This window comes from Corapipo altera, unplaced genomic scaffold (genome assembly GCF_003945725.1).
Source record: "Corapipo altera isolate COAL_440 unplaced genomic scaffold, ASM394572v1 55, whole genome shotgun sequence".
Lineage (NCBI taxonomy): Eukaryota > Metazoa > Chordata > Aves > Passeriformes > Pipridae > Corapipo > Corapipo altera.
This window is the reverse complement of record NW_020884882.1, coordinates 15905613-15922544: the sequence shown is the minus strand read 5'-3', so window position 1 is coordinate 15922544 and position 16932 is coordinate 15905613. Positions and strand designations below refer to the sequence as shown.

At 43.8% G+C, this 16932-nt stretch overlaps 1 protein-coding gene across 5 annotated transcripts in view; it reads right to left on the bottom strand.

Moving 5' to 3' along the window:
* CNTN4 (contactin 4) overlaps positions 1–16932 on the bottom strand; it is a 286304-nt gene that overhangs the window by 135717 nt on the left and 133655 nt on the right. For all 5 annotated transcript variants that reach the window (XM_027640398.1, XM_027640402.1, XM_027640397.1 and 2 more), the window contains one exon: positions 3779–3917. In XM_027640398.1, coding sequence (XP_027496199.1) covers positions 3779–3833 — 55 coding nt within the window. In that variant the 5' untranslated portion in view covers positions 3834–3917. The remainder of the gene's footprint in view (positions 1–3778; positions 3918–16932) is intronic.

Sequence of the window (16932 nt, the reverse complement as noted above, 5' to 3'; positions counted from 1 at the left end):
AAATCAGGGTAAAACAAACACTAGAGTCTGTGTTTGAGCTGCAACAGCACTTCCCCTCTGACAAAACTTGTAGAAACAGGAGCATTATTACAGAGCTACAGGACAAATTCATTTATTGAAGACACTGTTTACATGGTGCTTACTAAGAGAAAAAGAAGGGCTGTCTTGCTGGCTGGTTTATTTGTTGTGAGCACAGAGCTTCCTTTTTAAACAGCAAGAACAAGCAGAAGGCAGAAAGCAAAACATCCAAAGAAAAGCTGAGATGGAGATCAGGGAGGGCAGGAGAGCAAGGCAGACCCCAGTCACACCCACAGCAGAGCACAAACACTTCCAAAAAGCTACAAAAGGTTCTTTTTTTTGTCTTCTGTCTGCTGGGTTTGGCTGGGATAGAGTTAATCTGCCCTAAGTAGCTGGTGCAGTGCTGTGGTTTAGATTCAGGAAGAGAATAATGTTGAAAACACACCAATGCTTTGCTTGTTGCCAAGTGGTGTTTATCCAAAGTCAAGGACTTGTTTTGTGTCTCAGGCTCTGTCAGTGAGGAGGGGCACAAAAAAAAAGATGAGAGGGAGAACAGCCAGGACAGGTGACCCAAACTGGCCACAGGGATATTCCAGTCATATATAAATATTATATATTTATATATATGAATATATAAACCGGGAGAATCACCTGGAAGGGGCAGATCGAGGTTGGGGGATGAGGTCTGGCATCGTTCAGTGGGTGATGAGCAATTTTACTGCACATCACTTGTACTTTTCATTATCATTATTATAATTTACTCTTATCATTCTATTTTACCTTGTTTCATTTATTCAACCACTCTTATCTCAACCTACAAGTGTTATTTTTGATTCTCCTCCCCACTGCACTGGGGTGGGGGTGAGGTGAGTGAGTGGCCTCGTGGTGCTTAGCTGTGGTTTAAGCTCAGCTTAAAACCCAGCACCTCTGTAAAACGTGAGGGGATCTTCAGGGGTTAAATTCCCCTCTAAATTATGCATATGCACACACAGACATTAATGTGTCTGTGTGACTGCAGCTCATTAACATGCAAATATGACTTCAGCACTGAGACTCCCTGCTCCAGGAAGTTAATGAGGCAAAGGATGGCACAAAAGTCAGGAAAACACAGAAAATTTCCTTTCATACTTGTCCAGCACATTCCAGGCCCACAGACTATGCCACATCTTCATCAATGTGGTTGCTTTGGCTCATCCTGTGCAGTGGCTTTTGTTTCCATCCCTGTTCCCAGGCTGTACACAAATGCTTTTTGGGATATGTGGGGCTGCCCAAGGGAGAGCATTTCTTAACAAGGTCACGACGTGAAGAGCTTTGTGTTACTTTTCACAGCCTGTTCCACCTCTCATCCTATCTCCAAAACTCAGAAATTATCAGCACCACAGCTGCTATTTAAGGAAGCTGAGAGCCTGAACTAACCAGGGCAATTTGGCACCAAAGCATCAATTTGCAGCTCCTGCTTCCCAGAGCTGACACCTGAAAGCTTCTGAAAATGTAATCAGAACCCCATAATTGATAGACATCAAATATTAAGTCCAAAGAAAGCAACAGTAATTTTTAGCAGTACAACCTCAAAACAATAAGGAAAAACACTCTGACAAACGTGGTCCCAGCTTGGGTGATGGATTCAAAGGGGGTGGTGGCTCAGACAGACCTTTAGTTTTATGCAATTTCTAGTGAACAGATGTTCATTCAGGGAGCACACACACCAAAAAAAAGAGCCCAGGTAGTGATGGGACTGGTGGCAGCTGGAGCCCACCAATTGTCCCTGAAGGGGCACAGGGATGATGGGACCATTCACTTCCACAGGGCTTTGTCAGGGCAACACCCCAAAAAACTCATCCTCCCCCAGCTGTGCTGCTCTTTGCAGCACAGACAAAGACAAGGGTGATACCTGTGTGTCTGACACTGCTTAGAACCAAATAAAGGTATTCAATTTTCAGATCAAACCTTCTTTTCATAGGTAACTCAAGAGTTAAGTTTCCCAGTCTTTTAAGGGTCCACAAAGCATTATAAAGATTTGTTAGACAACTTTCTGCACACTATTTTGACCTTTTTTCCCTTTGCATAATTCAGTTATTAATATTCTTTTTCACAAAGGTGCATCAAGAGGTCAACATGGAAGTATAAGATTCCTCCTTAACTTCAGACTGTTCAGCAGCCAGATGTGTGTGTTCATAACAGCACACACAAAACACAGTTTGGGAAGCAAAGCAAGAGCATCCCCTACTAACAGCGCTGTGCCCAAAAGGAAAAGCAAAAGGAAACAACTTCCTCACTCATCACCAAAGAGAAAACTGGCACAAAACTGGGCACTTCTTTCCCCACAAATCTCTAAATCTCCCTCAGCAGGACAGAGAATCTGAAGCCTGAAGACACTCAGTGCACTGCAAAGAGGAGAAAAAATGCTGTTGCTGAATGGTGTGGGAAAAGCCAGCGCCGATGAGATGCATTTTTATAAATAACAGATGGAAAAGATAAGGACAACCCTCCCCAACACATCCTCCTGAAACTTTATTTTGCTGACCCTGGCCATTTTGCAATAAATGTTTTAAGTCTGGAAATTATAATAAAAAGTCTTTTTCATGCTTTTGTTTTTCCACTATTTTGTTTATTTGCTTGAAATAAAGGCTCACAGTCGATGCATTCCCACAGCCCGACTTCCCTAAGGTTGCAATTCCTGAAACACGTGTGGGCTCTGCATTGCAGAATCTCTCTGCATCCAATTTTCTGCCAGCTCAGAAACTGTCAAAGCACATTTAGAAAGACTTGGAACCAAATTTCTAAAATAGGTACCCCTAAGTACCGGAATAAAAGTGGCTTTATGTTCAGTGGAGCTCAGCAGAAGAAAGTAAACACCATTCTAAGTAGTTTGCTATTACCTAAAATGCTGAAAAAGTACCCTGACAGTGAGCACATATATAAAAGGGAAGAAAGCAGAAGCCACTAAACAAAGCAGTAAAACATTCTGAGCAAGCAGCAGATAAATTAGAGCAATCCAGGTGATATAAACAGTAATTAAAACTTTAAACCTTCTCTCAGAACAAAATACACGTTAAAGAATAATAATGCCAGTTTAAGGAGGAAATAATCAAGGATAAGGGAACAGCAAGGAGAGAAAGACTCAAAATAGCCTTTGACAGCCTAGTATGGTCCAGAGAGTTCCCTACAACCAACTCTTTGCCCATGTCAAGGTCAACAGGGCTTTGGAACAAGTTTTGCCAACCCTCTGCAAATCCAAAATGTTCTTCAAGAACTGCTCCAGCTCCAGGAAAAAGGCACATTCCTTAGAAACTTCCCTTCCCCGGGAATGCTCAGAACATTGCAACTTTGGGGGCTGCAAAGGTTAGACAAGGGCAGCTGCAGGGGATGGTTACACTGCTGAAATATGTCATTCTAATTATTTGTTAAATGGAGCGAGGGCTGAGCTGCAGCACAACACCCTTTTAATGGGATTTAAAGCCACACTCCACAAAGGTTTAATTGAGCAGTGAAAACACTTAACACAGAACACAGGAAAACAACTTCCATCAACAGCAACTTTCAAGCAGAAAGGGGCAGAGCAGTCCTTTGAAACGTGGTACTTGGGATGAGAGACATTAACACCCAGGAGAAGAAGCATCAGCTCGATCCACTGAGCATATCCCACAACACCGGCTGGGAAACAGGGCCTTGTTTTGCCCCTTTACCCCTGGCATACACATCCCACCAGTGTGGAATGCACTGGTGCTCTTAAATCCGAAGTTTAAAGGCACCCCCTCACCTGCAAGGCACACCATGAGCGACTGCAGCACCAGCAGCTCCCACAGCAACCTCATCTTCAGCTGCCCAGCTCAGAGGAGACCAGTCCACTAATTCCAGCAGAGAATGGGGCTCCTGGGAAATTTTAGGTCACCTTTAGTCTGCAAGAGAAAAGAGAGATTCCCAGGAGAGTTAGGATTGCTGCTCCTTCTGGTTTTTTTTCCAGCTTGGTTTTCCTTTCCAGGAAAGGTGCAAGTGAAATGCAACAAAGAAACATTCTCCAATATTTAATTTAAAATCAATCTGAGGAGTGATTTGTGACCATCCAAGTGGTCTGGGTACCAGAGGAGGGTTAAGAATTGTAACCCATGTCTGCATCTTCTGCTTGGGTGCTGTGAGATTTCTTGTGCCTCTCAATTTTGCAATCAGCAGATTTACTCCCTGCCTCTCTGGGGCAATCTCGTGTAATTAGTGAGCTCTGTAGATCAAGTTAAGAGAAAAATTAGAGTAATTCTCTAACTTTATGAGAATTACTCTAATTTTTCTCTACAAACATCATCCAGTGTGGGAAAGGCATCATCTCTGCAAGACAGCATTTCGTAGGAAATGTTCCCACACTGCTCAGGGAAGGGGGATGTTTTTCCCATTTCACCCCCATCCTCACTGCTCTAAAATTCTTTTGAAAAATCAACCTAAAAACATCTCCGGGTAAAAACTGATCTTCTCCTCACACTCTGTTACAACTTATAAATAGAATTTGTAAGCAGACAATTCGAGACCTTCTCTGCAAAGTACCACCATCCCCCTCCAAGCAACCCAAGGGGGGGGAAAAATGCCTTCTTTTATGAAAGGAACCTTTTCCAGAGCAGGCATTTAAATATTAAAAATAAATAAATCAAGTCAGACACACATTCTTATAATTTATTCATCTCACTGAAGGCTGGAAGTTTAAGGGGCCTTTGTGCTTCCAAGACAAACTGCACGACTAACACCATGTGAAGGGGTATCATGAGAGGGCTCTGCCTGCTTTTGTGAGCTAAAATTGGTGAGATTCTTCTAATAAAGTCAGGTTCAATGCACTGACAAGACTAAAAATCTGATCTGAAGGTGCAGCTTTGAAAGGGGTAGAGATTAATTGCACATATTCATCTGTTCTCACACAGACTGATGAGCCTTGCTGGGGGTCAGCAGGAAGGACCAATCAATGAAAACTAATAACTTAGGGGAATGATTAGAGTATTAATTATTAATTTGGGGAGGAAAATGTCATCCCAGACCTTTCTGCTGATTGACATGGTTAAGCAGTTACACTCTGTGAACTCATTAAATGTCCTTTTTACCCCATATAATGGACAAATCCTGTTTTTCCTCCAAGTACCAAATTCACAGAATCATTTAGGTTGGAAAAGATCTCTGAGATCATTGAGTCCAACCAAATTCTATTGGTTACAACAGCTCCTCCACAAGAGATTTCTACCAAAGGAAGTTGCTCTTGGTTCTACACCAGCTGCAGTGAAATTTGAGATAAATCCTGTATTCACCAGCAGCTGCTGAAATTCTTCCCTGTTCTCGTTTTCCCACGAATTATGCCCATCAATAAACCCATAGTGTCACTCCTAAAGCTTCTCTTCATTACCCTGCAAGGAGATACTTTACAATTATTCTCCTCACTCTCTGCAATGAGCTGCTGAAACAGAGCAATCGCTCAGAGCCTTTGATCCCTAATTAAAAGCACAAGAGGTAGAACACTTATCAACTGAACCTTCTGCCAGGAGCCCATGGGAAGCACCCTCAGCCCCATCTGTGAGCTGCCCATGTGCCACAGGGCCCACCAAAATCACCCCTGGGGATTAACAACAGCAGCACCCAGCTCTGTCTGCAGGCAGGAAAGTATTATATCTGACTTTTGGTTAAAAAACCTTTACATGTAAACCTCCAGATCCGAGGAAAGTCAAGCAAAATCCCTCTATTTATTCCACGGGCTTTGAGGGTGGTGCTTCCAGAGGCTTGGAGATGAATCATAAAAATCTTAGAATCAGAATCATAGAATGGTTTGGGTTGGAAGGGACCTCAAAGCCCATCCAGTGCCACCCCCTGCCATGGGCAGGGACACCTTCCACTAGCCCAGGTTGCTCCAAGCCCCGTCCAACCTGGCCTTGGACACTTCCAGAGATGAGGAAGGAGGACCATGGAGGCAGATGATCTGCAGGATCACATCTCTGATACTCTCGTTGACCTGAGATTGTTTTGCCACTTTATCCCCCAGTTTTCCATAGATGTAAGAAAATTCTTGGATAGTCTTCCATTTATTACTCGTTCCCACTGCAACTTCACCTGCTGCCTCAGAACCACCATCCCTTTGGGAAAAATTCTGCCTACATTATGGTTTTGCAAACTGATTTTGAGGTTTTTTTGTCTACTCAGGAAATCACTCTTCTCTCAGCATTTTAAACACTATCACAAAATATTTCAAAATCACTTATGAAAATTAGTTTTTAACTTACAAAGGTATTAAAAAGAACAGGCTCCTTCTTTCCTCCCAAGATGTTCTGACACAATCACTGAGTCTTACTTTCAGCCAAAAACAAAATCTATGCTAAAAGTATAGGAACACAGACTGATTTGGGTTGGAAGGGACCTTTAAGGTCACCCAGTGCCACCCCCTGCCATGGGCAGGGACACCTTCCACTAGCCCAGGTTGCTCCAAGCCCCATCCAACCTGTCCTTGGACACTTCCAGGGATGGGGCAGCCACAGCTTCTCTGGTCAAGAAATAAATACACATTTTCAGTACTCAGCACATTTAAGTCCAGTGAAAAATCTCAAAGTCTTTTCTGTTATTTAGTTATTCAACAATTACTGCAGAGAACCAGCAGACACTGGATGGTCATGCACGTGCTTCAAAGACAAAATGCCAACTACCTGGGGTCTAACGCAGGCCAACATGTTACAGAAAGTTTTCCCAAAGGGAAAGGAAGCCTGTCTTAGCACAAAAAAGGAATGAAAAGTAAATTAGATGATCATCATTAAAAATATTTTCCTAAGGTTAAAATAAGGGGGTTTTCAAGCTCTGGCTGCATTTCCATTTCTCAGGGTAGTTCCTATTTCACATGTGAGTGAGTCCAATTCTCAGGAAGTTTTCCTGTAAACATCACTGCTATTCATGTCAGCAGAGCCTTTGTTCAGAGCTGTAAAAACTGTTCAAACACATTGACTTTTTATGGCAATGACTTTGGGAAAGGCAACATTTGTGCCTGAGCAAAAGACGGGTAATTGAAAAGATTCTTCCCATCCCTGAATGTTTTCTGCCTATAAAATCCCAGGGGAGTTTGTGCTGCTTCTGAAGGGGAATATGAGGCCTGAAAGCTTGCAAAGTTTAGTATTTTATTTCCAGAAGGAAGCACAGATAGTTTCAGCAGTACACAGGCTATTTTTTCTGATATGAAAATGAGATTGCTGTGCTTCAGTTTGGAAGTGCAGCCCATTAGAAAACCCAGTGCCAACACACATGTGCAGATGTCTTTTTAACTTCCCTTTTGGCAGTGCAGCCATTGCAAGTTCTTCTGAAAGGCACCTTTGTTCCTAATTGGATTCTGGTGAAGAAACTTGACTCAGAGCTCTGACTGCAGTCGGGTGGGAGGGAGAAAAATGTGTGCAGCACAAATATTTGTGGGGAATTTTTCTGACTTAGTGGGCATGGCTCTGTCAGTAATTTCACTGGGGTGTTTAATAATTAGTAGTTCTGAAAAAAAAAATCAACTCTAAATAGAAATTCAAATCCTAACCTAAGGTATGTGGATGCATTCAGAATGTGAAAAATACTTTGTAGATAAATTTGCATCACAGTTTAGTGAATATTCCAAAGGAAAATTTGCAAAACACACCCAAGACCCCCAAGCTTTGCAGCAGCAGCAAGAAACAAGCCTCAGGAATCACGTCCCCTTCTCCTGCTGCACGCTGGTGTGCTGCAGAGTGCCAACTCCACTCAGCTCCCAAATAAATCACTGCTAATGAAGCATGCTGCACATCCAGACAGCAACAGGCATCTTTTAATCACCTCAGCAAAGGAAGAGCTCAGGGTGAGCCCAGAACACTCAGCACTAATGTGGGAGTTGGGAGATTTAAGGTGGTGCAGACCCTGCGGCTGCCACAGGGCAAGAGCAAACACCTGAGGGGGGTTCACTGCCTTCCTCAACACTGACAGCAATTCATGGGGCCAAAAACCTCCAAACAACTACCAAGCTTTTCAAACAGGAGCATAGAAGCATAAAAATAATCTTTAGGTTCAGAAGGGAGAGCAGAGCTTTGGGTTATGTAGAACGTGGGGCTGTTCAGCTGCTGAGAGCACAAAATCAGAGGTTCGGAAAGACCTCCAAGATTGAGTCCAACCTGTGACTGACCCCCACCTTGTCACCCAGACCAGAGCACTGACTGCCACGAACTGTTGGGGTGTTTAAGGAAAAGGGCATATGGCAAATGCAGGCAAGAACACCTACACTGGATGCATTTTGCAGGTCAAGCCTAAAAATACTTGACCCAGCAAAAGCTGAGCACATAGGTTTAATATAAACTCAAATTTCACTCATCAACACAAGAAAAAAAAATGGTAGAAAAAAAGTCACAGAAAGTTTCCTAGGGTTCAACAAAACCTCTTTTTCCTAAGGTGAAGATATTTTTTCTAATGCACACGCACAAGAAGATCTATATCCATCAAAGATGGAAGGGGATGGAGAGAATTCCAAACCCTGGGATTCTCCAGTCCTGTTGTTGCTTGTTGCAAGGTGAGGTCATCCCCCATCTGATTCAAAACTTGAGCCTCTGGGAATTGGAAGTCACTCAGACTGGTGCACTGAATTGGAGCACGGAGCCAGCTTCTATAAATGAAGGTTAAAGAAGCTGTTCAGCTCCAGTCAGGGGGAAAAACAACGAGGTTTCTTGTCATGTAACAGGCAAACAAGGGGGTTTTTTTGCTAAATCAAAGAAAATTGCTTGATCTGTGAAAGGAATTAAACAGTGCTGTTCCAGAGGGGCAGCATCCCAGGCATGGGCAGCTCCCACCTCCTGAACACCAGTCGTGGCCCAGATTCAGCAAAACCTCAGGTTTCTAACCTAGATCCAGCTCTTAATACTCTGCTGAATCCAGGTCTGTGTGCTGGGAGAGGCACAGACCCTCTTCAACAGACGGAGTCAGTGACCTGCAAAGCTGAACCTCCAAAAATAGAAGGGGCCCAAAAGATGTGGCCCCAAAAGTGCAAACCTTTCCAGCAATCCTTTTTTGATGTGCACACTGCCGAGGTTGCGCAGCACTCAAAAGACAGATTTTTGTTGTTGTTGTTGTTGTGGGAGCTGTTGTTCTAAGTCCCAACATAAATATTAGCCCTCCTTTTGGTGCAAGGAGGAGAAAAGAAGGGAATTTGAAGGCTCGGGGAGATGAAGGGCAGCAGGCACGTGCTGGTGGCATCTCACTGAGCTCTCCTCACTCTAATGGTACATCTGTCAGATCCTGATACATCTCCAGCTTCTTTGCTGAAATGATCCCTTTTGGAGTTGTACTTACACACAATTCCCACATTACTAAATATATACAGGCACTTTGTGCCTGATAAAACAATGACACACACACAGCATGTTCCTGAGACGTGCCCATGATAAATGGGAAGGAAACGCTTCAAAAAATTAATTATCTAAGAAAAAGACGGAGGAAACAATGTCAGTTTTCACATTGTGTTTTCCCCCTTTGGGTATTTATTCACATCCACCAGATAGAGATTTCATTTCACTGCATCAGGGAAGTCACAGCACCTCAACAGATGCAAGTTCCCAACTCGCTCCAGTCATTTATATTTGTCAGGCTGGTGGGTCTTCGGTGTGATCTGAGCCTGAGCCTCCTCCTTGTCATCCCACACCTGCCACAGCTCGGGCCTCACCCCAGGGGGATGCAAGGGAAGCAAGGATTGCATCCATCAGATTAAGACAAATCGAATTCTAACAATATTAGCAAAGATTGTTGATGGAACAACTCAGGAAGTACCCACTGCATGAATTATTTAAGCTGGAGTTTAAATACAGCTTCTTCCACTGAAGTTTTATTGATGTAAGCGCTCCCTAAACTTATGCTCATACTACATATCCCCCAAAAAACTGGCTGTGGGGCAGCTCTGTTAGTTGTGGGGCACATAGGGAGAGTCTTTTTTGCTGATATAATTAAAGACACATAGAAATAACTATTAATGACACCATCCCTTTCTGATTTGTTAGCCTAGAAGCAACTAGAAGAACCAAACCCACTTTATCTTCATGCAGAACCTAATGTCACAGCTTAAAACCTGCTTAGAGAGCCTGGATTATCCAGAAATAGTCACTTAATCACAGGCACCCACTCCTTTAATATTTCACTGTGTGGCACCATTCCCTGCACACCTCTGTCACTACTAAGAGCAGCCTTGTGGAAGCAGCAATCCATCTCAAACATGGATATTCCCAAATGCAGGACATGTCCCTTCACCTTCTGAACATGTGCAGCAGAGCACAATTTTCCCCAGCAGCAAAACACGACCACAATTAAAGATTTTTAATTACCAGCCACCAACTAAGACACTCCAACCACCCCCTTACGACCCTCACTCTGTGCCTCTTGCCCCCAGGAAACCCAGCACTGCCCTGGAAAACCTGAATAATGTGCGAGCATAAATCATCTCCAGGGAAGGAGATTTGGGGGGCTAAAGGCAAGTCTGAATTAAGGGTGTTAATTAGGGATTACTCGGTATTATTCTACCTTTTCCATGAAGGGATAATATGACAAAATTCTCACCTGAGGCAGCACCTCTAAGAGAACATCCAGTTTTGCTCAACACAGAACCAAGCCCATCGTGCCACAAATTCTGAGGCACTTTGCTCAAACAAGGAGTGACATTATCATAATAAAAAGCTACAAGCAGTGAAACTTCCCAGTCTGGCATTTCCTACAAATTAGAATTTACCCTTTTTCGGAGAGTCTTTTACTGAAGATTGTCTAGACCGGTTACCTTAAAACTCACCAATTTAAAAACAATTCCCAACTTCACGCTGAGTGACATTTTCAATGCAGTATTTTGGTAGATTAAAGTGAATGGCTCTCCCCTATAGCCAAGCAATAAATTATAAACCCTAAAATACAGCAGCTTTAGGGACAGACTAACTTGAAGAGCAAAAGACATTTGAGTTGGCATTCAGGAAGTCCAGCTCTTCTCTCCAAACTACACCACTGATCCACCATCAATGTAATGGGCTTCACAGACCGTTTCCATGTTCAATTTGACTTTTTTCTTTTTTTTTTCTGATAGCAAAAGCTGCCAATTAGAGACCTGAATTCAGAGCAGAGCACACGCCCAGCCCACCCAGTCCAGCCCCTTTCCAGCACACAACACTGGCTGCAAAAAGAAGTTGTCAGCCAAAGTGGGACATTAAACTCCCTCTGACTTTTTGATCATAAATTTCCTAAAGAAATAAGGGATAATTTATTGCTGTCTCAGTTTGACAGAAAGCTGCACCGAAAAAATGAGGCTCCCGGGACTCTGCGTGACAAGGAAGTTGCTTTTATCCCCAGGTCAGTGCTTCAAGATAATGAATCAAGACAGTTTCACCCTCTGAACGGAGATAAATAAGTCACATTCAAAGTTATTCACTTCTGAATAGGCCCATTCCCAAAACACACGTTATCAGGGAGCACTATCTTGTCCAGGAGACAAAAAATGATGTGAAAATATTGAGGATAATTCCAGGCAATCTCCAAAATCAGCATCTTAATGACATTTTACTTTTCACTTCTGGAGATTACAAAATAAATCCCTTTTATTTCCAAGACAAGAAGAGAGTTTTCTCCACAGGTGCTTCACAGGGAGAACTCACTCTGAACGTTTTGTCTGATGTGCTGCCTTCCTTCAGAGGCACAAATTGAGGGGTTTTAAGAGTAGAAAACAGAACTTAGAAAATAAAAACAACCAGCAAGTTTATTAACTTTGAAAAGCTGGTAAGAAGCCAGTTTCACACTCACTGCGTTCCTGGGAATAGAGGTTATCAAAACAACAACTCCCTCATCACCTATTACCAACAAAAGGCTTCCAACCCAGATAATTGAGATGCTTGGACTTAGAAATGTTTTTAAGTGTTTTGTTAAATTCAGAAATCATCTAGGGAAGGGAAAAAAAAAAACCAACCAAAAAAACCACCAATCATTTTGATAGCCCTGTTATGCACTTGTTTAGTGTTTGCTTTAAAAGATTGCCTGGAATTGAGAGAGTTGGGGTTGTTCAGTGTGGAGAAGAGGAGGCTCCAGGGAGACCTCAGAGCTCAGGTAAGGGAGACCAGAACTGTGCAGAGAAGAAAGAAAAAAAACACATCAATGCTTTGCACGTTGGATGTGAAAATAAGAAAATGCTGCATCTCTGAGCTCACAGGCTGCTCAGAGCTGGCATCTGTCCCACAGGGGTGCAAAGCTGGAGCTGGGGTTGCTCTGCACCCACTCCAGGCAGGTCAGGAGGTGATGCCAGTTTGACTCTGGGTGACGCTGGCACCGTGTCCAGGACATTGCTGGGTGTGCTCAAACCACCCTGGGGCTGCTCTGCCCTCACCTCTGGCTGCCAGTTGTTCTGTAAGAGACACAAACCAGCCTGGGGAGGTTTAAGTGCTGTGCTACAAATGAGCCCTGACAAAAGTTTGATGGGAGGTGTCAGAAAGCATTCCCTGCTCCGCAGGTTGTCTTCCTTGCGAGGGAGGAAAACCCAGACCACACAGATTCCTTCACAGTCACTCCTCTGCGTCGCCTGGCGTCCTGTTCACCATATAAATCCCATTTTTGCTGGGTGGAAGGCCCTGCCTCCAGCCTTGCTGCTCTCAGCAGTTCTCCTGCCCACGGCCAGCTCCGGGTGCTCCATTTCTCACCACAGCTCGTGGTGCAAAGCCAAACAGCTCAGCTGGTGTGAAACTCAGGAACCCACACAGTGAGACAACACAGCAAAACAGAGAATTTACAGACTCCCAACCTGCTTTTCCTCTCGTTATCAGTGGATTATTTCCAGCAGCAAGGCTGGGATCACACCCAGGATATCAACTGAAGGCACAACATGCCCCATAAGCATCCTTTGGGATTTTCCTGACTGCAGAAACAGTGCAACTCTAAACTGACAACACAGTTGAGTCAAGATCCTGTTGGCGGTATTTTACTATTATATATTCTGGTTTTGCACCCAAATTTGTTATTTTCATAAAAATTTGAGCTTCTCCCCAAGGAAACTAACAGGGAAGCAGAGATATGGAGGTCTAGACTTGACCATGGCCCTACAGAACAGGCTAACTTAGCCCTGACATCAGTTCAATGAATGGCTTGGGTTCAGCATGGCCTGAACACAAAGTTTTTCGTCCCACTGGGAGAGCAAATCCTCCCAAAATCAAACCAAGCAGCCAAAGGAAGACCACTGAAGGCTGGAGGCATCTGCTCACCTGACTGCAGCTCAGATAAAACAGCAAATTCTTTGAGGCTTGGTGTATAAAGAGAAGGCAGTGATGTCATTTGGGGTAATTCTGTGTTGGAATTCAGGGAATGAATAGGTTGTAACAGGAAACATATAAGTCTCTTGGTACACTAGAACTTTGTTAGCAATTCGAAAATCTCAGGACTGCAGATGCCTGCAGGTGAAAACAAGTGCCATGGGCACAGCAGCAAGTGCCTGTCTGGGGTGGTCAAAGGTTTTGGCCACTGAGAGTCATTTTGCACCTGGGAATCCAGACAACAAATCTCTGCAGAAGATGATTTAAAAGCCATGGCTGAACCCTCTGAGATAAGGGGAGGTCAGGAGCTCCCGGCTGTTTCAGGGGAGGTGACCCTTCCCAGAGACAGGACACGTGTCTGCCACACCAACCAGTGCAGCCGAGCGGAGGGACTGCGGTGACACCTCCGTGTCATCACTGCTGCTGCTCCTGCAGCCTGCAACACAGCCTTGGTTTAATTACCAAACATAAAAGGAAATAAACTTCCAAATGAAAACACAGAAATTGCTCTGTGTGTGATTTATGGGAGCTATTCTTCAGCAGAACAACATAAACCCTGCGTGTTTACGACCCCCGATTAGAGCTGAAAACACGCCGGCGTTTGCCTGCACTGACTATGCAGATTATGGGATGTTACTGCCTTTTTGTGCCTCTGCCATTTTTCGTGGCAGGAGTGTATTTTTTTAAAGACATCCTTGTACTAAGCATTGGCTCCTGCCAGGGAAAATAAATAAGTCAGACTGGCTGTGTGCTCCCTCGTTGCCAGGGGCTCTCAAGCTGCAACGCGCCGAGCAGCTGGCGGAGGAACGCCAAGGAAGGGGCACTGCTCCCAGCTTTGTTTTCAGCCTGGAATATCAATTATTGAAGGAATCAAGCCCAGGGCCAGACAAAACAAGAGCCATCTCTGCAGTGGAGAACTATGTCAAACGATGGGAGCTGCACGGCATTTCAGGACTGGTTGGATGGCAGCGCGAGGATTTATTGAGATATCACATTAAGCCCTTGGTTTTCCTGTCATAGGCAACAGATGAAAGGAAACAAGGTTTGCAAACTCGACTGAGGCACTGATTTATGTGTAACAGCCTCAAAAGGCAGGAGCAGAAATGTGTGTTCCTGTTATCCCTGGCTTAGGGCTCTATGTATCCCTGCACTGCACAAGTGGAAGAGCCAGGGGTGGGGCTGTGAGGAGCAGACTCAGCTCTCTCTCCATCTGGGAAGATGCTCTTCCTGCCCAGGTCCCAGGGGGAGCTGTCTAGACCTCCTCTGCAACAGGAGGAAGGCACAGGAGAAAAGAGCCAGGAAGGACATGAGGCTGGTTCTGGATGCACAATTGTTCTCTGACACTGCAGCCACCTTCAGATTTTAAAGCCTTTGCCTGTTTTAAGCCCTGAACAGCAGCTTCTTCTCCCACCTTGCATGGATGGAGTCAGCATGAATAAACAGGAGTTCACACCAAATTCAGCCTGTTCTCCAAAGAGGCAGCAGGAATTCTTCCCTGTGAGGGTGGGGAGGCCCTGGCACAGGTTGCCCAGAGAAGCTGTGGCTGCCCCATCCCTGGGAGTGTCCAAGGCCAGGCTGGATGGGGCTTGGAGCAATCTGGGCTAGTGGAAGGTGTCCCTGCCCATGGCAGCAGTGGAATGGGATGAGCTTTAAGGTCCTTTCCAACCCAAACCATTCTAGGATTCTATGAATTCATTCCCAGCCAGGCTGCAGGCAGGCACAACCATATATTGAACCCCATAAAACCCATAAAAGTACTGTCCTAGTCCTTTTTACTGCCCACTAAACCCCATTTTAAAAATCTCTTTGAGTGTTAATTGTCAACTTTTCAACCTTTATCTGCATCTTATCTTTATGTGCCAGCTCATTTCCAGTCATAGGCGATATTTTCCACTTTTCATTTTGCATAGATGGAGCTGTCAACTCAAATTTAATACATCCAATATTTGGCAAAACTTCTTAAGTGACTTCTGGGAGTTTCTGTGACAATTCCTTTAAAAAAACCCAACTTGTAACATCTCGAATTGAAGATAAAAAAGAGTTCAAAACCAGGAAACAGAGTATGGAATTAGAACACTTGGACCGAGAAAAGGATGAAAAGCATATCTGAGTGAAAATATCATCCACTTCAGCATCATAGATTAAGTCTGGAATCTAATCATGCCAGAATTGGCATCATCATTTCCTATAATGACTCCAAAGGAAGACATGGATCCCTACCAGCTCTACTGCTGTTCCAGGCTTTTCCTGTTCAGCCTTTTTTAAGTCATTATCACAAAGCCAAGACTAAAAGCAGGACTAGAAGACAGGTTGTTTAAAAGCAGGTGATGAAGAGCAGTTCTAACCCAGCAGGGGCACAGGGGACTTGGGAAGGAAACTCTCCCAAGGACAACACTGCTGGCAGGCAGAAATCAGGAGATGAGGCTGACACACAGCCCAGGAAAAGAGAAACCTGGGAGCAGGGAAGAATCCTGGCACCAAGGTCAAAATGGAGAGTTGGGGCAGGAAAAGGGAGCGTGAGGAGGCACCAAAGCCACCCCAGAGCTGCCAGGAGATTCCAAATCCAACAGAGGGGTGGTTTGAGACTCCAGCTGGGAACAAGGAGGACAAACCCAGATTCTGTCAGGGTACTCCCCTGCCACAAATTAAAGTGATTTTTTGAAGAGCTAGATGAGAATTTACTGCATGCAATAAAACAAATTGTACCATTTAAATTACAATGGTAGTAATTAATTTATCTCCTGTTAAGACACTTAAAGCAATGACTTGTAGCTACAACCAGCGAGCAGAAATAGCCCATTTTAAGGCCAGACACACACAGAATGTTGGTGCTAATAGAAGCCTGTTAGTTCCAACTGGCTTTGGGTAAGACCACCATGGAAATACAGGATAGTGGACATAATAGAAATGGCACTGGATGGAAGAAACAATAAATGATAAATACCTGCATCATCAAATTTCTCAGTTAAATCTATTCTATGTAAAGGATACCCACTGAGAAAGAACTACACACATTATTAGCCTTAGTCAACATTTTTCTAGGAGATCTTATTTAATTCTATTTTAATTAAAGCAGCAGGTAAAGGCACAACTATCACGTTCCCCTATATTTTAGGACTGTCACATTATCAAGGGGAACTCCATGAAATACCCAAAGTAAGCTAGAAGTTACAGGAAAAGAAGGAAAAATAAATATTTCAATCAAGAGAATTATATCTTCCTCTTGCTGCTCTTTTTATATCACCACACAAGAAAGAAAAGGCACAGCAGGCACCGCTATTGAGCGTTAATGACAAAACTGAATTGTTTTGAGTCTGGAGATATAAAAATGTTTAATTTCAGTCTACAAAGTTGTTACTTTTAAGTGTCCCTCAGTTTATCTGTCTGTTCCTTCTGTCTGCTCCCTTCTGCAGAAGTTCTCAAGCCCAGCAGCCCTCGGCCTTCTAGGTTTGTTAGAATATTAAACTCTACACAAAGATCAATTAACTCCAGAGAGCTCTGTCTGCCTTTAAACTCAGTTGTGAAACTATTTCATTTTATTCTGATGAAGACATGACCATTGGTTGTTTCCATATTTTCCTTCACAGAAATGTTCCTTCAGCCAACTGAGAAAGTTCAGAGAAACTATTAAAAAACCCACACGGGGTTAATT